This window comes from Stegostoma tigrinum, chromosome 27 (genome assembly GCF_030684315.1).
Source record: "Stegostoma tigrinum isolate sSteTig4 chromosome 27, sSteTig4.hap1, whole genome shotgun sequence".
Taxonomy (NCBI): domain Eukaryota; kingdom Metazoa; phylum Chordata; class Chondrichthyes; order Orectolobiformes; family Stegostomatidae; genus Stegostoma; species Stegostoma tigrinum.
The window spans coordinates 40,718,612-40,740,873 of NC_081380.1; the positions used below are offsets into that span (position 1 = coordinate 40,718,612).

Here is a 22,262-nt window from a genome sequence, read left to right on the forward strand (position 1 = left end):
TTTGCTTCCAATAAGAGTTTGTATCTTGAAATTCTTAACTGGATCTTGTGTTTTTACTGTTTTAGACCTTGCATGCAATTTTGTTTCTTTTTAAGATTTATGGACTGCACAATTTCAAAAATAAATGTATAACTAGTTTTTTTTTCTTGTGCAACTTTATTGGAAACATTGGTTGAGCTAGTGAAATGGTAACCTCCTCAGATTGCTCTGAGTGCTTTAGTTAACAACAGCAACAGGAAAGTTATGTTTAGGTGTTTTAGGAGACTGTTCAGAGGCAAAAATTATGCATGAAAAAATTAACGTTTTCATTTTCAGTTAATTTTGGAAAGGATGCATCAGTGGTCAGCTGTGTGGATAATCTTGCATTCCAAATAGGAATAGAACATAAATGTATTGATAATGTGAAATGCAAGACAGACAGTGGAGTAGTGGGAAGTGTGGTTCTGTAGATAGAAAATGCCTGCCAGTGAAATCTTTCTGTTTTTCCTTCTACCCTGAAGGTACTCGCCACATTAATGGCCATTTCAAAAATGGATACTGATCGTAGTTGCTGTTCCTGAATTAAATTTCAGATTTAATTTCTCTTCAGGAAGCATAATTACAGTTGAACAAATTGCTCAGGGTTGAAAGAGAACATTTTGGCAAGGAGGTGGACTGTGAAAAGAATTAAAATAATAAGAATTCCACTCAAGTTCAGAGTTAGAATCCAACATTACTGATCCAAACTTAGAAATTTTGGATGACTTGCATTTGAACTATTGCAGCTTAGTGGTTAAACCTTAATTGTGGACTGTTCCATACTGATGTATGGTAAGAGATGTATGATATGTGGTGGCATGGTGGCTCAGTGGGTAACGCTGCTGCCTCATAGCGCCAGGGACCCAGGTTCGATTCCAGCCTCGGGCGACTGTCTGTGTGGAGTTTGTACGTTCTCCCAGTGTCTGTGTGGGTTTCCTCCAGGTGCTCTGGCCTCCTCCCACAGTCCAAAGATGTGCAGATTAGATGAATTGGTCATGCTAAATTGCCGACAGGGATCTGTAGATGAGCTGGGTTATAGGGGGGATGGGTCTGGGTGGGATGCTCTAAGGTTCAGAGTGGACTTGTTGGGCTGAAGGGCCTGTTTCCACACTCTAGGGATTCTATGATTCTAAGAAATGGTTAGCTTGCCAGCCATGCATTCTTTTCCCATTCAATTACTTTATCAGCTGGTTATTTCTATTTTGTTATTCTTTACCTGAATGATACCTTTTCTTGCAGGCTGACTATTATACCACTGTAGGTACAATTGTGTATTTGAAGAAGGAAAACTGCATGTACCAGGCATGCCCCACTCCAGAGTGCAACAAAAAGGTTGTGGATCAACAGAATGGTCTTTATAGGTGTGAGAAATGTGATCGCGAATTTCCCAACTTCAAATATCGTATGATTTTGTCTGTAAGTACGATTTGAGAACAGTGCCTTAGATTCAGGTTTTGTTATTTTACTAATTATCTGATTTCTGTGATGCATAGCACCAGGAGGCTTTGAACTTTCCAGTTGCATGTAATGGGTGTACAAAACTGAAAGAGATGCTTGTCATCGGTAGCATGTGGAGCAACTCCATGCTTTTGCAAAAGCGTGGATGTTTTGAGACCCTAGTTGTTGTGTTTAAAGCTTCAATGGAAAAAGTCTGAGGCTCTTCTTTTAAAAAAAAAACACACAAATGCAAATTGCTCTTCACTCAGCTTCTGAGTTCTCTTGTAGGTAATGTTGTAATGTTGTTAATCCAATTGGACTCAGTGCTGGAAATTTGAGATTAGAAAACGAGGCTAAAATAATTCTAACCAAGAAACAAGGGATCTCTATGCTGTAATTGCATTTTAACTTTTCATCTGACGGTTTTAATTTCATTGGATTGTGGAAATGAAGCTTGATTAAGAAGTATATTCTACCATTTTTTTCACGATTTTCAAGTGCATAATTAAAATTGTGTATAATTGCACACAGATATTGGGCATTGATTTCCTAATTATACACTAACTGAGACTGATTTTTGAATTGGGGGATACATGCTCGTATTGTGTCACTTAAAATAAATGATTTATAGAGATTGGCTCCAGATCTATCCTTCAACAGGCTTTCAATGTGTAACCAGTGTTCAATATTGTCCTCCTAGATAAATCTAGCAGACTTTGGAGAAAACCAGTGGGTCACATGTTTCCAGGAAACGGCCGAGGCAATTCTTGGCCAGAATGCTACTTATCTTGGAGAACTAAAGGAATCAGTAAGTGTAATCAAACATGTTACTGATTTAGATTTAGACATTTGAACTTTCTGTACCATTTTTGTCTTTTACCTCTGCTATTTGTGAAAGTTATCGTGGATCATTTGCTGCCACACTCAGCTGAACACAGAGCCCTGCGAAGTACTAAAATTTAAACTTAGTTTTCCTTTATAATTACTCTTCAGTCCCAACAGTTTTTTTTTTCCGTGAATATAAATGGCTGCTTTTAAAATCTGCTATCATTGCAGTTGTGATAATTAGGTTTGAGGTTTATAGTTCTGGCCTAGATTTAGCTATTCGATCTTCCAATGGTTTAAAAGTTGAGTTTCGCAATATTCAGGCGCTGTGGGAGGAAATGCATATTTATTTTTAAAAATTCGTTTAATTTGAGCTTGTCCAGCAGATGGCCTGTGTGCCACATTGTGGCTTGCCAAATGGCCCATGACTAATGATCCAAATACAAGCAACTTCAAAATGGTAGAATGAGTGTCCTAAACCTGAGGTGTACGTGAAGAAATGTATTTGTGTGTCTCAGGCCATAGCCACACCACCTTTCACTCTTTCCCAAAAACCTAGGCATAATGCAGACTGGGAAAGGTGGAAACCCAGGCTAAAAGGCAACCAGCCTCTCATTCTATATCCGCATGAATTTAATCAAAGCCACTTTGGAGTGGGCACCATCAGGGGTGAACGTACGATCAGTGTCAATTAAATCTAACTCCCTAGCTTGAAGTCCAATCTGTGTCCGTCTAGCGCTGCATCTTAACCAAGGTAGCAAAGGAAGGTTTTATTAGCTAGCTATGCTCTTTGGCATTTTTGCCCATTTTTGTTCATTATTCATTACTTACATTATTCATTTATTGCTTTCAAATAGTTTTTAAATTCATATTTATTATTGTGTCACACCTTATAAAATTTGTGCTCTCTGTCATATTCCCAAACATTCCAACCAAAGTGAGATAAATTGAATCCCCTTGTGAAGACATTTGGACAAGTCTGATTTAAATAAAGTGTGTTTGAAATGCTGTGTACTTGATTTGTCTGAGCCAGTAATTAATTTGTTCTGATTAAAGCTTGAACCTTGCTCACAGGTGAATCTTGTGTTGATGCTTTAATTTCCTATTCACTGAATTGAAACCATTATTTTTGGCTGCATTGTCCAAGCTTTTGTTTTGTGGACTGCTTGGGCGAATTCCATAAGGCAACAGATGCCAGTTATAAAGTTTGTTTTCAGGTTCACATTAATTTGCATATATTTCAAGATGCTGATACTTGTGGGTAATTGACAATTTATCCCCAAGTGAGGCATCTACCCTTTCCAATCCTCCAGGCCAGTAAAATTCAAACAAGGCAAATGGTGCAAGTTGGTCTGAATTGATTCGACATTATGCTGTCCAACTCTGGTATGTGTACCACTTATGCTGCAATTCCATTGCCTATAAGACCGTACTTGTGAAATGATGCTCGTTCTTGGTGACTCAGTATATTTCCTGCCAACTAACCACAGTACCTTTATAACCAATCTGGTTCTCTTTAGTCTTGAAGGATCTCTTCTGGCCGCATGGTTAAGTAGAAAAAAATGTGTAACTTCTCCGGTCCAAAATACTTGGAACCAATTCATTTCTAGATTACAGCATTTTCTGGATTATAGAATAACATTAGAACACTTAAGCCCAAGTATTTGAATTCAAAAACACCTTAAATGTATTATAATAATGTAATATAGATGTGGGGGGTGCAACATTATAAAGCAGTTTTTTAAAAAATTGTTTTATTTACCCAAATGCTGTGACTTCCATATTTCCACTCCCAAAATACTGAACGAAAATTGCCTGTGAATTTGTTGGGCATGTTTAGCTGTTTCCTGGACAAGTTGTACTTCCATAGTAGAGAGGTTACAGCATAGTGATGAAAATGTAAGCGCTGAAAAATAAAGGTTTTAAAATTAAATATACTTCAGCCTGTATCAATGAAAAGATTCATGTTGACCTGCCCTAGCCTCTCCTTTGTCTGTGTTGTATATCTGGCTATTAATTTCAATATTTTCAAAATTAGGGATTTTTTAAAAACCCAATGAGTTTTTTGCTTTTTGCTTTAGAAAAATATTGTTTGAACAACTTCCAAATCCATACACACATGCACGTGAAGTAATTTTATCAGAATGTTTATTGAATCTTGTATGTTTTGCACTTTGGGTTTTCCTGTCTCCAGGATGTGTCCAGAATATCCTTTTTTTTGTCTTGCAGGTATGTGTTTGAATTTTGGCAGTAGACCTGTAGAAAGGGTAAGAGATGTAATGGTTCAGGAAAGATTCAAGATGAAGGAATAGCAACAGAACTGAGATGAAGGGAGAGGTTGTTGTTTAGATAGAGCTTGGTAGATGTAATAGCTGAGCAAAACTAGAATAAAGTTGTATGAGTGATGTGTTGCATTTTAGTTACCTACTTAATCAGGAAAGATGTTCATTTGAATTTGCTTATGTCCAGGTGAATGTTTAGTGTTTAGGCTATGTTGTGATACCGTACGGAATAAAAGATGTCAGTGTGATCTTGAATTATAGTTTCTGTACTCAGCACTCGTGCTGATATAAACGCAAAACCAACGAGGCAAAAATGACAGATGGCAATAAATAAAAAACAATTAAAGTGAAATATGATTGTGTTCTGGTGTGTGCTGGAGAAACATATGCAGCTGTTTGGTGATAGTTCTCCTGTTTAAAGCTGAAAGTGTGAGCCTTTTTAAACAGTACATGAAAATATTATGTAAAAATATGCCGTACTTGTCCTGAGATGATGGGTAGGTAATCCTGAATCAACCGTGTTGTTTTTGAGCATGTTTCTAAGATTTGACAGGTGCATCTGGTTTCCTCTCCATTTCGTTCCTTATCCTTTGCTGTGGATAGGTTTGGGGTGGAGAAAACTGCTGTGACCACAAGAAATTTGAGCTGATTGGACTGAAACTTGCTGCTGTACCTGAAGTCTTTGAAGACAGTTAAATCAAGTAGGCTTTCTTGAATTTCCTGGGGGTTACTTGTAACCTGAATTACATGACTAAGCAAAACATTTTTCCTTTTTTAATTGATTTGTAATTTTATTTTGCTTTCTTCATAGAATGAACAAGCCTTTGAAGAAATCTTCCAGAATGCAAATTTTCGGTCATACACCTGCAGAATTCGTGTCAAACTTGAAACATACAATGTAAGTCATGTCTTATGGAGTAGCATTATATAATATGGCCAACACTACCAGGACCGTTATTTCAGTAGGCTTGAATAAAATAAAACACTGAAATATTTTAATTCATGTATCTAATGTTTACCTTCCCAATTGAGGTTGCCATGTGACGGTTTGAGAGGATGGAGCATCTATACCATTTCATCATTTGACATCAGATCCAGGTCTCACTGCGATTAAATGTCTGTTGGTACGGATGATGTCATGGGGACCAAAGTTGGCTCTGATTTTTCAATTTTACCCCTGCTTGGCTTTATCCCAACTCTTCCAACTGTTCTGTGTAGATCCTTATAAAAATGCCTCGGAGCATATTTTGCACTAAAGGCAGTATATAAATGCAAGCTGTTGAAATTGGCATTTTAATGGGATTTGGATTTGTTGAAATTACAGACAGAGGAAGACAATCGCTACAGGCACAGGGAGTTTGCAGGCAGTCAAGTTGCACGCAGTCACTTCTCTTAACAATGAAATGTTACAGCGCTTGCTCCAGTAATTTCAAATCCTACATTCTTGTTAAGTATTTGACCTTTTCAAAAAAGAGTGTCTGTGATAGGGAGTGATGTGCAAAGTAGGACATGTTTCTGATGTTAAATGTGTACCTTCAAAAAGAAGTTAAAAGACTACAAAACTGGAAATGTAAACTGAGGTTGATAACTGTTCAAAAATTGCTCTTCCCTCCTGTTGGACTGTATTAACTGTGTTAATTTTAACCAAATAAAATGCGAGAAATAGATTCAAGAATATATTTTCCTGCAAATATTAAGCATTCAGAGTCAGCAGGTGTTTAAAGTTTTATGGATCAAGACCTGCAATATGTTTTCTAAGCTACCACCCAGAGCAGGTATTGATCAGGTTCGAATCATGAATAATACGCTTGACTTTTTTGTTCTGGTTGTCCTTCTTTGTCCTTCATCTCCTCACTGTATTTTGTACCATTGATCTTTTTTCCTTTCGGTGTCTTCTCAGCAGACCACCGGTATAATTCTGCTCCTTTCACTCTTCTGTTCTTGCTTGTCTCAAAAGTGATTTGCATATTTACCATTAATTTTGATTGTCCTACCTGCATAGCCACCATACTTGCATTTTGAGGTTTCTATCTTTAGTCTCTGTTTCTTTCTTAGGCATTTGGTCTCAAGTTATTCTTCTATTGAATTCTATTTTTGGCCCTCCCTTTTGTAAACATTCCTTCCAGTCTACCAAAGTACATTTAATTTCCCAGCTAGGTCATTTCTAAAAACTAAAAGAACTGCCATTGCTGTAAATCAGAATCAAAAACAGAAGTTGCTGGAAAAGTTCAGCAGGTCTGGCAGCATTTGCGGAGAGAAAGGGTCACTTGACCTGAAACATGAACTCTTTCTCTCCACAGATGCTGCCAGACTTGCTGAGCTTTTCCAGAAATTTCTGTTTTTGTGGGTACTTCATAAGATGCTGAGTGGTGAAGTAACAACAGGTTGCATTTATAAAATGCTTCTAAAGAAGTTTCACAGAAACATTTATCAAACAAAGTTAACACCAAGTTGCAAGATACGACTCAGTTAAACCTCGGACTAAAGAGAATTCAGAACTTGGGGCCTTGATGACAGAAGGCTTTGTTGCCGGTCATTGAAAAGTTAAAACTTACGTGCCAAATTGAAGGTGCATGTCTCACTTGAGTTTGAAGGATATTTGAAAAGTGAGGAATGGGACACTGCCATGTAAGAACTTGGGAGCGAGGGTGAGATTTTTTTAAACCTCAGACGTTGCTTATCTTGAATTCACTGTAGTCCAGTGAGTATTGGAGTAATGGTGCATGACTTTAGGTGACAAGCAGAAAACCCTCTTCAGTATAAGTTTACCTTCCTAGCTTTGTCATATCAATGAGTGATCTTCTTGACATGAGGACATTAGAAGTCAGCATTATAACACTACAGCACTATGACTTCAGGTTTAACTGCCAAACATTTAGAACATAGAACATTACAGCACAGTACAGGCCCTTCGGCCCTCGATGTTGTGCCGACCTGTCATACCGATCTCCAGCCCATCTAACCTACACTATTCCATGTACGTCCATATGCTTGTCCAATGATGACTTAAATGTACCTAAAGTTGGCGAATCTACTACCGTTGCAGGCAAAGCGTTCCATTCCCTTACTACTCTCTGAGTAAAGAAACTACCTCTGAAATCTGTCCTATATCTTTCATCCCTCAATTTAAAGCTATGCCCCCTCGTGCTCGCCGTCACCATCCTAGGAAAAAGACTCTGCCTATCCACCCTATCTAACCCTCTGATTATTTTATATGTTTCAACTAAGTCACCTCTCAACCTTCTTCTCTCTAATGAAAACAGCCTCAAGTCCCTCAGCCTGTCCTCGTAAGACCTTCTCTCCATACCAGGCAACATCGTAGTAAATCTCCTCTGCAACCTTTCCAAAGCTTCCACATCCTTCTTATAACGCGGTGACCAGAACTGTACACAATACTCCAAGTGCGGCCGCACCAGAGTTTTGTACAGCTTCACCATAACTTCTTGGTTCCGGAACTCGATCCCTCTATTAATAAAAGCTAAAACACTGTATGCCTTCTTAACAGCCCTGTCAACCTGGGTGGCAACTTTCAAGGATCTGTGTACATGGGCATGTTCTCCATCACCTACTGGAAAACAGCATGGGCCTTCAATACCCCAAATGACGGTCATTTGGATTGGTATAAACCATTATAGGTGTTAAATGTAGCATACTTATGTGTATTCTCATTTAACCACAACTGCAGGTACACATGGACATATCATGAAGAAGCTCAGCCACTAGTTTTCTGTAAAAGTCCTCAATGCAAGGTATTTCTCTAGCTGAGATAAGTGGTTTACCATTTATTTAAAATTCCCACAAATGCAAACTCAGATGTCGGGCTTCACAATCGGTATGACCAGTGCTGCCATTTCCACAAACTGTACTGGTCTGACTGTGGTCCAGCATCCTGATTCTTGTCTCTACTTTTAGCAATGGGCAATCCTTGCAGAATCATGCAATTGCTTTCTGGTCAATATGCAAGGTGGCCTTGGCTCCTTTGGTAGTTCCCAGAGCTTTCGAAAAATTTCTGGACATTTAATTATGACTCACTCAGGCAGCTGTTTTCTCATCACAAAATGTTGAGCCAATCAAGGTGAATCTTTCTTACCCAATTTTGTCCCATCAGGCTCGGGCCAGAGGCTTTTATGGCACTCAGTGATAACAAAACCAGATGTTTTGCATAACAGTCTGGAATTTGTACCTTTAAACTGTCAAGGCTACCCAGTATAGGCTCTCATTCGAGCTGAGGTCTTGTGCAAACTGGACCTTGTGCATCTCTGGGTTGCAGCCCAGAGCAAATTTTATTAAAGACTGGTTCTGCAATCACTGTAATCAGCTGTATTGTTATCAACCTCCATTATAACTGGGTGACAATTTAATCATATTCATTTTGATTAGTTCTGATTTGGATGTTGTTAAGCAATTTAACTATTCCAAAACAGATGAAGGTGGGCTTTCCAGGGTGTGCACTCTCCTGCATACCGGCCTATTAGTTCTCTTATTCAGTTCCGGCCTAGTGGGACCCTTGTTGTCTCAAGTCCACATTGCAGAAAGTACAACAGCTTGCCTGAGGGTTGGCTTTGTTTTGGGATTTTGCTATGGGCTGACGTGGAGTCCCCCTGTTTAGGGTACATCCTGAGTGAGGCTACTGAATTGCCTTCAGACAAATGCTAGATGACTTCCACTGGCAGACCCTGTTACATAAATGACTATTCAGTAAAAGTCATATGACAGTATTACATTAGTAATTAAGCAAAACTATTTCCTCGAGCAAGTGGAAAGTACTTTATAACCGCTGTACCAACATGTGTATTAAATAGCAGTTCACTTTTACTTTTCTGTGTCCATGAAGGTATTTGGTTCAGCTGTCACTTTCTGTAATTTGAACCAGTGAGGCCTCAGATTTTCAGCAGACCAGTGGGATCATGCAGATTTAAATAATTGTCTGCCAAACCTGAGGAGGGGGGGGTGGGGAGGAGAGAAAAACTGTCAATCAAATACCTATTTGAACAAAATACAGATGTTTGTATTTGAATTCAAAGTTCTGGCCCCTCTTTCGAATGGTGACTTGAAACAAAATTACTAAAATCTGGAATCATTCCATCAGGGCAACTCAGAATTTGTGGTTGAAATTTTTAAATCTTTTTTGTACTTGAAAGATGGAGACCAATGGCACAAGTTGTACAATTTTTTTGGCACTAATCCCTCCTTCATACAATTAAATGTCTCTTGGTGAGTTCTGGAAACATGAGATTGGATTCCACCTACATGCTCTTGGAGCACCTTTTAACTTTCTACTTGCTGTTTTCAGTAAAAGATTGCCCCTCAATATAATGCATTGTGAATTAAAATTTCCAATTGAAGTGAAAGCCCTCCTAAAGCTATATTGTCAACTCCCCATGCATGTCAATTATTATGTGGATCCTTAATGACTGTCTCAGGCTAAATGCATTAATTCGGGACCTTTTATTGTTTAGTGTGGAACTTTGCTTTCTTCTCCACATTTGTTTAATCCCTTTTGAACCTTTAAAATAACATCTTCCTTTGCATCTGTCTCCTCTCTTCCGCCTCATCTTCCCCCCACCCTAAAGCCACCAAACTGTAACGAATACCTTTAGTGTTTGTCACCTTGCTTCCTGTACCAGTTAAGATTGTTCCTAATTCAGCTACGGTGCAATGAATCTTTGCAAGCTCTGTTCCATCTCCTCTATTTGTATCAGTTGCAATATCCTCTCTTGCTGTCAAATCCTCTGATGGCATCAACTTAATCTGCCTCTTATGTAACTGAGCTCTGGGCTTCATAGTTCTTTTGACACTGACCTTCTATGTTTCCTATCCTGTTTTGATCACAATTCCATCACTGTGGCTCTCCCATTTGAAACATCCTGTCTAAGTTCCTGTTTTACCGCCTCCCTAACTGTTTTCAAAAGTTTTTAAATCCTTTTTTGCTTGTCTGATTCCACATTCTCTCTCTGTCTTGCATATAATCCTTTGCGGTTGAAGCTTTTCCAGATGTTGCTCCAACATATAGAAATAACATTTAAAGTGTGTTTCTTTTTACTTCACCAGATTGGAGATGCTTTTTGATGTACCATGTATGTGTACTTGTTTCTAGGGCATTGAAAAAGTTCAAGTAATCTATATTCAACAGGGAACTAACTGTCCAAAAATGTATTACTGTAGATGAGATATTTTAATTCACCTTCGTGTTATGGAAGATATATGGCAGTAACCAGTTCTGAATTAGCTTAATGAAGAAATTTAATAATTATGCTTGCAACCAGTTTGTGGAACATGTTCCCAAATGTGGAGCCCAGGGGTTAAATTTCCATTTTTGCCCATTTATTTTCTAATGGAGTCCAATTGTACTGAAGTGGAGAAGGATTCTTTTAGCTTTTCTGGGTAATGTTGAGTCAGACAGCCCACTCTGGGCAGTATGTCGAGGTGTATATTCTTGTACAGTAGGATAGCACTACATAATAAGGCTATGGAATTGATAGTTTTTGGGACCAATATGCAGACCAAGCAAGGACAAAGAAAATTACAGCACAGTAACGGGCCCTTCAGCCCTCCAAGCCTGCGCCGATCAAGATCCTCTGTCCAACCTGTCATCTATTTTCTAAGGGTCTGTGTCCATTTGCTCCCTGCCCATCCATGTACCTGTCCAAATATGTCTTAAAAGACGCTAACGTGCCTGCGTCTACCACCTCCGCTGGCAACGCGTTCCAGGCGCCCACCACCCTCTGTGTAAAGAACTTTCCACGCATATCTCCCTTAAATTTACCTCCTCTCACTTTGAACTCATGACCCCTAGTAATTGAGTCCCCCACTCTGGGGGCAAAAAGCTTCTTGCTATCCACCCTGTCTATACCCCTCATGATTTTGTAGACCTCAATCAGGTCTCCCCTCAATCTCCTTCTTTCTAATGAAAATAATCCTAATCTACTCAACCTCTCTTCATAGCTAGCACCCTCCATACCAGGCAACATCCTGGTGAACCTCCTCTGCACCCTCTCCAAAGCATCCACATCCTTTTGGTAATGTGGCGACCAGAACTGTACACAGTACTCCAAATGTGGCCGAACCAAAGTCCGATACAATTGCAACATGACCTGCCAACTCTTGTACTCAATACCCCGCCCAATGAAGGAAAACATGCCGTATGCCTTATTGACCTGTGTTGTCACCTTCAGGGAACAATGGACCTGAACACCCAGATCTCTCTGTTCATCAATTTTCCCTCGGACTTTTCCATTTACTGTATAGTTCGCCCTTGAATTAGATCTTCCAAAATGCATCACCTCACGTTTGCCCGGATTGAACTCCATCTGCCATTTATCTGCCAACTCTCCAATCTATCTATATTCTGCTGTAATCTCTGACAGTCCCCTTCACTATCTGCCACTCGACCAATCTTAGTGTCATCTGCAAACTTGCTGATCAGACCACCTACACCTTCCTCCAGATCATTTACGTATGACAAGAACGATAATATTTACTGAGAGGGTGTTGTGTTTGTTTCTTTTTCTGTTCATCTTCAGCATAAGCACCCAGCCTAGTTGTTAAGTAACATCAGCATGTGAAATTCAGGAATCGTGAATATTTGGATGTCTTTATGTTAAGAACAATATATAATTTTTCAAGTTTAAATGTTTTGTATGTTCTGTGCTAGATGTGTTTAGTAATTTCTAGAACTTGGAATTGTGGTGCTGAGAAGTCTGGAAGGTTTGACCTGTCTTTTCATATGTACATTAATGAGGTTTTACAACCTTAATTTCCAAACCCAAGAAAATGTATGCAAATAAAACAGTTCAGTTATTAAGAAAAGGGAGGAAAAATCTTAGTGTTGTCAGTGAAAAGTCCAGATGTGCAGGGAACAATAATTCAGAACGATATTCAGTCTGTGGCATATGCCGTAGTATGATAGACTGAGGCTGTTGACATGCTTGCTGACCTGGCTTGTTCTCGTTTAGACATTTTGTCACAATGCTATGTTACATCATCTGTAGGGCCTCTGATGAAGTGATGTTATTCGACTCCACTTAGAATTTATTTTGTCTGGTCCATTATGGTGAATAGTGTCATCACTGGTTTACATCTGTATGGGTTTGGATGTAGGTCCAATTCTATGTGTTTGTTGATTGCATTATGGGTGGAGGACCATGCCTCTAGGAATTGCCCTGCGTGTCTATGTTTGGCTTGGGCTACTGTGGTTGTGGAATTTCTAGAGGCATGGTTCTCCACCCATAATGCTGAGAAGAATTTTTGCTGAAAAGAAACCAGTTGCAGCAGTTTGAGGTTTTGGATATTTAAGGATCATGCTGAGGTCATGAATTTGCATTATTTAATGTAATTAAATCTTTTGCTTGATGTGATATGTTTTTCCTTTCAGTAAACATTTTATTCCTTCTAAAATGAACACTAGCAGCCTCCAGTGAATATGTTCAATAACTGGCCTGTATATTTTGAAGGTAGTAGGGGAGTTTGCATCTATTAGCCAAGCATCAGCTGGAATCATAACATTTTCAGCATGAGCCCTGCTTCGTACTATGCCTTTTATAATTCACTGAACTCTGTTTTTCAAGCAGTCTATACAACGTGGTGAAGGTGGCCCACAGGAGAGCTCAGTGAGCCAGCATATTAATTATGTTATATCATAGGTTGAGCCAAATCTTAGGGTGTCCAGAAGGCTGATTGATGGCATTAACAGCATCTGCATGGAATTTTGAATGAGCTGCTTTATTCTTACTAGTGAGTAGATTATAAATACAACAACTTAATCTTGAGTGCAATAAGTCAACGTGCGGGAATTATGGAGGTATAAGATTAGTGGCAATTCAGGTCATACTCATTACGTTGTTGCAGCATGTCTGTACATTTTGTACCAGCAGCCATTCTTTAGTAGATTGAACAGGACAAAAAAAATCTACCACTTGTTATCTTGCAAATGCATTAAAAAAATTTGAATGCAATTTGAACGACTGGAGGTGATCTATGATAATAAGGTGATGAGAGAGCAAGTCTGTGATATAGATTTTAATTGTCTCTGGTTCATATTTGCAGGATGAATCTCGCATCAAAGCGACAATGATGGATGTGAAACCAGTGGACCATAAGGAGTACAGCAAGAGACTGATAATGAATATTAGGAAACATGCAGCTGCACAAGCTTACTGAATGCTGAGTAGAGGTGAAGAATGAATACAACATAACTGGAGGAAGCTGGATGCTTTGGATCCTTGATTTAAAAATTCTTGTGCTTTGAAAACCAAGGTTTTTTAAATGTTGAATTCTTATCAACATGTATTGGATAATGAGATTGAGAACACATCTGTAAATAGGCTTTCCTACCAAGGTATGGTTTACCTATGTGAAGTAACATTGTAAATCACTGGGCGGACTGCAAAACCAATTTTTTCTTTATTTCTTCTCCCACCCCCACCCCTTCATACTTAACACAACTTGCTTCATTCTAATAAACACTGACAAAAAGCTTATGAGACTTTAGTGTATCTGTTGGAATGACTCGTATCAAAATGACAATGTAGTGATGAAAACTGTTCAATCTAGCAGCCTATTTTTAATACTTGCAGTTTATTTCCTCTGGCATTGCTTATAGAGCAAAATAAATTACTTTCTTTGTTTTCTCCTGTCCTTTTGTATCACTGTCCTCTCCTGTTTGTACTCCACTTCATCCTCTTGGCTGTAAGCCATCATTCAGTTGGTAGTATTTTTGCCTCCAAGTCATAAGTTCAAATCCACCCTAGAGATACAAGCACATAATCAGTCTGACACTCAAGTGCAGATTGGAGTCTGTTGTGCTCCTGGTGTTTAACACGTACTAGTTGCTTTCTCCATTTGAAGAATGAAACCGTGAAAGAGATGTTTTTCCACCCACGAGCTAGAGTAATCCACTTAATAGTTGGTTCTGAGTATGTGCTTCAATTTCAGTTAGTGCATTGTTGGACAGCAAAATACAAATTTGTCTTTTGAACCAGGCTAATGTTCTAATTGAGACAAAAGGATGAGCTGGCCTTGTATCTTGGTACCAAACCATTAAGTTGTTTTTGTCTAGTAGTTAAAGAGGAACACTTGAATTCCTCCAAGACCTTTGAAGTCCATCCAACTATAATGGGTTACATACATCCTATGCTTGCTGTGATCTGCTTCTACCACTTGGAAACAAAACTTTTTGCTGTATTTTGGTACATGTGACAATAAAAGCAATCAATCAATATATGGCCCAGAAACAGGCCATTTGTCTCGACCTGGCTTTCATACTCCATTCAAGCCTCCTTCATCTTTTATCTAAATCTACTATCACAACCATCTGTTCTCAAGATTTTCTACTTGCTGCTTTCCAGGTGAGTTTATTCTGAACTATATATTGGATTTCTTTGGTGGCTGTCTTTTTATTAACAGTCTGTAGTTAGCACTTTCCAAAGAGGAAATATTCTCTCTTTATCCACTTGCTTAATTTTAAAAGCCTCTTGGTCCTCTTGATTAATTCTGAGGAGAAGGGAGACCTGATCTTTCCTGATTACATATACCCACAGGATCCCATCTGATGTCATCATGGTAGGTCTTTGTGTACCTTCGGTGTCAATATATCTTTTTGTATTACGCACATTATTAATTGGCCTGTTCAGACATGATCTAGAGATCCAGTGACTAAATGGAATATTTTGAATGATTATCCAGACTCAAAGGGCTGAATAACTATATAGCTTTGCTTTTATTATAAAACTAAAGATGATTATTTAAAAATAAGGTGTGGCCCAATTTTGAGAATTTTTTTCTCAGAAAATGGAGCCTTTGCTTTCTCATTTAAGAAAGAGTTCGAGTTTTTGAATATTTAACACTAGCAGAGAGATTCTTAAGAAGGTGAAAGGTTGTCATGGATAAGTGGGAATGTGGAGTAATCAAATCTGGCATGATCTTATTGAATGGTGAAACAGGTTCAAGGGCCAATGTGGCTTATTATGGTCCCAGTATATATCTTTGTACGTGTAAATTATGTCCAAATCAAGCAGTAGACTCTGATTTCAAAGTTAAACAACCTTTTTTGGCTGAGTCAGATATTAAATTAGTTACATAGATATTATACTGCTGATCAGAGACCTGTTTAAAATGGGGTATTCACATACCTTTGAGGTTTGGAAGTTGAATTCTGCATTCATTTTTGGAAGGGGATATGAGCTACTTTTCGTTGAGTATGCTCCCTCCGGTCCGGTAAACTGGGTTCATCACGATAAATTAGTCTTTAAGCAGCACTCATGTATTCTATGAGGGATTCACATTATAGATGTTTATTAGGCAAGAGTATTCAAGTATATAGACCCAACGTTACTAAATGGAATATATTGGCTGGCAGTCCAGCTTTGAGTGGCTGAATGGCTTATTTTGTTCACTAGCCTTTCACTCTCCTGTTATAATTATCTGTTGTAGTGTTATTGTTGAAGATTCTTAATGAAGCAAGCAAGCTAAAACATTCTAGTTAATACCAGCTTGATTTCTAGCTGCAGGGGCTGAGCATATTAATCCTATCCTTGAAATAACAGCCAAAGCTGTCTGGGTTTGAGCCACAATATCGATGCACTGACTTAGTGTGAACAGAAACAACAATTTACTTTGTCTAATTGAATTTGTGGGTATAATTAAATATTTGAGTGAATTAAATTTGGTTATCTGCAAGAATCAATTGTTTTCGTCCAGTGCATTTTTCTCCAAAAGTTCTTTAGTGTTTTTTTGTTATCATGGAGCAAGTTCTCTGTCTACTCTTCTTCTTCTGAAAATATTGAAAGAACACATTTGTCAAGTTACTTTGTGCTACTGAAGGTGGTCAGATGTAATAAGTGATTCTTCCCCAATCCCTGAATGATATTGGCAGTATAGCAAAATGGAAGACCAAGTTCCCTCGGTATTTTAAATAAAGTCTGATTTTTGGCTAAGTTTCAACAACTAGGTGTGAATCTTCTGACTGGTGAACAGCCTGTTTGCTTGCGTTAACATCTCATTACTACTTAATCTCACCTTATTTAAATGCAGGTTACTATTTTCTCAGGCAGTGGATGGAAACTAGATGGTGCCAGTGCAAGAAAATTGGTGACCGCAGCTCATTAGTACCTTCTCGGCCAGCATTACCCAACATCTTTCACTCCGTGGGCAGCGACCATCTGCTCTCTCCAACCACAGAGATGGACTTTGGCAAAGCACAAGCCTCTCCACATGTATTACTTAAAAAGTAAGCGGCTGGAAAGTGTAGATGCACAGAGAGACCTGGGTATCAATGTTGATCTCGGAAGGCTACCATGCAGCTACGAAAACAATTAGGAAGGTTAAAGAATATTAGCCATTCAAAATGAGGGGAAATGCCACTTAGGTATGAAATGATGAGAATTTTGTTACTTGGAATGCTGAGTGTGTTTGGGAATTTTTTTTAAACTGAGGGAAGTCTGAATAGCTTGGTCCTTGAATGCATTTGAGGTAGATATTGACAGGTTTCTGATTAGCGATGGCAAATGAGAAGGGGTTGAGTCAAAAGTTTTCGAAGTGTTCAGTCAACCATGATATGTTCAATGACAGGCTGAATGGCCTACTGCTGTCCCAATGTTTCTATCATGGCATATCTTGAACCCACTTATTATACAGTTCAATACTGCACCTTATATTGCATGTTGCTGCCAGGCCACTAAGCATTTCCCCTTGTTTAGAAATTGTACCCCTTGCTTCTGGAAACCCCCCCCCCCCCCAGCCAGGAGAAATATCTTAGCAGAATCAATCCTGTATCTTTTAGTGAGATAACCTTGCATTCTTTGAAACTCCAAAGAATACAGGCCCAGTTTCCCCAACAGGACTTTCCCACCATCCCAGGAATAAGTCTAGCGAATCTTCATTGCGCTCTCTGTCTATGGCAATAAGGAGACCAAAGTTGCTCACAATATTCCAGGCGCAGTCTGTCACATCTCTTGTATGACTGAAGTAAGACTTTGCTACTCTTGGATGCTCAATTTCTTTTTGCAAGAACAGGCATGCTTTGGACCAGGGTGTATCTGGAGTTTGTTTTCTTAGTGCTTGCTCACTTTGCACCTGGTTGGATAATGACATTATCTCTGCTCTACCTTGCCTCTTTGCATGTTGCTGCCTCATTCCGAATTTACAAGTTTACTCTTTATCCTGTCTTGTCTTTTCCTCCGAACAGAAAGCCAGGCAAACTGCATCAACCAAATAGGCATGTCTCAAATTCTGAGGTGCGTCCTCCTCGGTCTAGTCAAGCAGACTAGGGTTAGTCATGGGCATTGCCAGTCAGCATTTTGGGGCAATCAGGATCCGGGGATCTGTCTCAATACAGTCCGGGGAGTGGGTCACCGTCAATCCTTCATTGTTGGGTCCTCTGGTCCAGGAACTTGCACTAAGTCAGTTGGGGATCTGCACAGAGATTAGTCAGGTGTCCCTTTTATCATGGACCAGGGCTGTCATTTGAAGCTGACTGAGATATAGAGGAATTTCTTCAGCAAGCAGGTGGTGAACCTGTGGAGCTCATTGCTCCAGAAGGCTGTGGATGCCATGTCATTGAATGTATTTAAGACAGAGATATGTTTTTTGAATAGTAAGGGAATCAAGGGTTACAGGGACAAGGCAGGAGAATGGGGTTGAGAAACGTCAGCAATGATTGAATAATGGAACAGACTCAATGGGCCAAAAGGCCTAATTCTGCTCCTATATCTTAGCCTTGTGGTCAGTCCTGGGGCTCTGTTTACTGAAAGCAAAGGTGTTAGATTTTGCAAGTTCACAACCATAGCTACTAAACATAGGTGACCATTCATAAGGAACTTTCAGGTAGTTTAATAGGGTTAGGATGCAGCTATTTTAGATACAGTGCAGTATTTAATTGGACAATGAAAGGAATATGCGACCTGTGATAGATGAAAATGTTTTACAAATCCTGGAACCTTTTCAGAGAGTGGAGTTGTGGAGGCAGTAGAACGATGGTTTGACAAGGTGGGATGTTTATCTCTCTCTTTGGCCACAGTCTTTGTTTCTACCTGAGGCTGATGAACGGATTCTCATGGTCTTCTCCTAAGAAGGTAATGGCTTGTATCTATAGACCATATCTCTCATTTCCCATCTACCCTTGTAAATAGACCTTCAAAGGGCTACCAATCTGTTTTGTCAGTCAGTTGTCTGAATCAGCCATTGCCCATAGTACAGCTACCCAGAACATTAGGGTGACTGTTGTCTCCTTAACAACCTTCATCTGAATGTTGGTTGTCACTCTTCAAATGCTGCATTGATAATAGGGTGCATATTGACACCAGAAAAGTATTTGGTGTTAGTTCAATGGTCCAACAGGGCCTGAGTCATCCTGTTGATTCTTGTGAACTTTCTTGTTTGATTGACACTACATCCGTAAACATCTACTCTCTTCATCACTGATGCTTGGTAACAACATTGTGTACAGTCTACAAGGTGCACTGCAGAAATCCACCAAAGATCCTCAGGCATTACCTTACAAACCATTGACTACTTCCATCTGGAAGGACAAAGGCCACCACCTCAAGCTCCCCTCCAAGACATTCACTGTACTGACTTGGAAATACATTGTCATTCCTTTACTGTCACTGGGTCAAGATCCTGGAATTCACCTCCTAATGGCATTGTGAGTCAACTTTACAGCATGTGATCTCTAGCAATTCAAAGAACGCAGCTAATTACAACCTTCTCTAGGGGCAGGCAATAAAATGTGCTTGCCAGTCAGTGCTACGCACATCACAGGAGTGAATTTTAAAAATAAGAATGAAAAGGATAGTATAGGAAGGGATTTCTTCTGTATTCATCACTACCCTGGCTTTGATCAGGGAGGGACTAATATGTCATAATATTTTGCAAAATATAGTGCTTGGCCTGGAGCAGGGGGGCAATGAGAGGAGGTGAATTATGTAAAGGGTTGGGTGGAAATATATGAGAACTCCAACCTGATAGGATTGACAGGGAGGGCAAGGCAGAAAGAAACATTTAGTTTTCTTTGGAGGGAGCAGTAATGGGGTAGTGAGTTCACCTAGATTAGCAGGCTGAACCTGCAATTCATTCTCTAAAGCACTTACAGCATTGCCTTCCATCCAATTAATGTAAAAAGATGCAGCTGTCAGCTCCCCTAGAGCGGGAGTAATGTGTGTTTACTTGTCTCTGGGGCTGCACTTTAGGGAAAGTAGGGACAGGCAATATATGCTGGCCAGCCAGTAATGCCCACATAGAATCCCTATAGTGAGGAAGCAGGCCATTCAGCCCTTCGACCTCACTGCCCCAACAAAAGGGAATCCCACCCAGGCCCATTTCACCCTCCACCCTATCTCTGCTTTTTCCATGGCTAACCTCACTAGCCTGTGGGAGGAAACCCACAGAGACACAGGGAGTATGTGTAAACTCCACACAGCACAAGGCTGGAACTGAACCTGGGTCCCTAGTGCTATGAGGTAGCAGTGCTGACCACTGAGCTACCTTGCCAAATCCCACAAATGAATGAAACATATTATAGGGAGCCTATTGTTTTTGGTGTTTTAGGCTGATGAGCCTAGTGGTATTTGTAGGTAGCAGCCGCAGAGATGCTGAAAGTGTCCTGGCCGGCCTTAACCTGGTCAGCTTGAAATTCCACAGATTTGGGAGAGAGGGCCCAAGCCAGTGGAGGTGGAGAGATCAGGCACATCCAGAGTTTCCTCAGAGGAGACTTATAAGGGTCCTTTAGAGGGTTCCTCCAGTGACTACCTACGAGCACCAACCTGTCTGCCTGTGAGGAAGGGGTATCCAGAGGGAGCCGTCCATTCGTGGTCTCCTTCAAAATTCAGCCCCGTTTCCCTGAGTATTTCTGAAAAGCAAAACTGCCTGCTGCTTTTGCGTCAGTTGTGCACTTTCTGAAATTCTTAATGGAGGCCATTACAGGGGGCTCCCTCCTGCCTGGGGCTGAGCAGATGCCTGCTCAGGCATTGAGAATATGTAACAGCTGATTTGGGTGCTTTTGTTTGAAGAGTGTAGCCATTTTTCAATTTTGGGCATCTCCAGATCTTTGCATTTGTCGATGCAAAGACCTTTGCCCTTTATCATAAACAGTTCGCATTTGCTGTGGCTCTTTTGAGTTTCCATCTTTTGAAAAGGTACAATTGCAGAATGAGATTTTTTTTGCCTATAACAATGAAAGTCGATCATTTTTGGAGCAGTGGCACTAGGTGAAATGAGGTAAGAGTGGTATAAACATTGCCTATAACAATTTGTTGGGACTCCCTAATAGATACTAAAGCTGGCAGTGTGTTGGATGTTTTCCCTGAATTCAATAATTTCACTTTTTCCAGAAGCCTATTTGTGCAACTTGGTATATTTAATGAATGTAGGTTTGAATAAATTACTCTATCTTTCAACTGAGTCCAGAGATCTGAATCCCAAGCTACTGAAGGAAACCTTCAGCCAAACATGGTGTTGAAGAATATATTTTCTTTTGCATTATCTGGTTCCTGCAGGCTACAAGCCTCGGAATACCTGCCCTGCTTTGAACTGGTCATCAGGATATGTACATGGATTCAATTCCCTTTCTTACCGCCACACTTCCTGATTAACCTGAGATTGGTCTTGCCGTGATGTAGTTGATTATTGGTAATGCTAACCTGCAGCATAGTCTGTTGTTGTTCCAAATTTCAATGTCACTCTGCCACCAATAGATTAATTGAACACACAACCTTATTTCCAGGCTATGTATTGTGCCTTACTAGAAGTCAAAGATACATTCAGTTCATAACATTGAAGCCTACTCTGTCAGTACAGTGCACCCTGTGAGAAACTAACAACACAGCATTTTTGCTGTACAAGCTTGTGACTGTTTATCTAGTAGAACTTCATTGTTTCAGTGTGCGTATCCCATTCTTTCTTTTTCTGCATTGTAGAATATGAAATAACTTTTTAAAAATTCCATTTTTGAAAGTTTGCATAGTGCCCTGAAGAATTCTTATCGGAATGGATAGAGTCGATAGCCAGAGACTTTTCCCCAGGGCAAGATTGACTGCCACGAGGGGTCATAGTTTTAAGGTGTTAGGAGGAAGGTATAGAGGAGACGCCAGAGGGAGGTTCTTCACCCAGAGAGTTGTGAGTGCATGGACTGGTTTACCAGTGGTAGTCATGGAAGTGGAGTCATTAGTGACATTTAAGCGACTGCTGGACATGCACATGGACAGCAGTGAATCGGGAATGTAGATTAGGTTATTTTTGGATTAGGTTTATTCCACGGCACAACATGGTGGGCCGAAGGGCCTGTACTGTGCTGTACTTTTCTATGTTTATGTTCTAATGTGGCTTCAGTGGCTGGGCAATAGAAGACTTCCCTGTTGTTAATGTTGACTTTGAAGCATTTCTATGACAAGGTTAAAAATATTCCTCTACTCTCCCTCAGAAATGAGGCCATCCTTGCAGGCTTGAAATTAAATTCGAGGGGTAAAAGTTCAAATAAATACTCAAGCCTCATTTCAAAAAAAGAAATTCTTTTAAATAGGTCAGGTATGAATGTATAAATAGAACAAAGTCTCTAGTTTGTAACAAAAACAAAGTTGCTGGTAAAGCTCAGCAGGTCTGGCAGCATCTGTGAAGGAAAAGAACAGAGTTAACATTTTGGGTCTGGTGACCCTTCCTCAGAACTGAGTACAGCATACGCAGTTCTTTTGGTTTTTGTCTCTAGTTTGT

At 39.7% G+C, this 22,262-nt stretch overlaps 1 protein-coding gene across 1 annotated transcript in view; it reads left to right on the top strand.

Moving 5' to 3' along the window:
* The window catches only part of rpa1 (replication protein A1), a 71,176-nt gene extending 56,397 nt beyond the window's left edge, over positions 1–14,779 (top strand). Inside the window, exons 14-17 of the mRNA XM_048557352.2 lie at positions 1,258–1,434; positions 2,156–2,263; positions 5,374–5,460; positions 13,608–14,779. Coding sequence (XP_048413309.1) covers positions 1,258–1,434; positions 2,156–2,263; positions 5,374–5,460; positions 13,608–13,721 — 486 coding nt within the window. The 3' untranslated portion in view covers positions 13,722–14,779. The remainder of the gene's footprint in view (positions 1–1,257; positions 1,435–2,155; positions 2,264–5,373; positions 5,461–13,607) is intronic.
* The last annotated feature ends 7,483 nt before the right edge of the window (positions 14,780–22,262 follow it).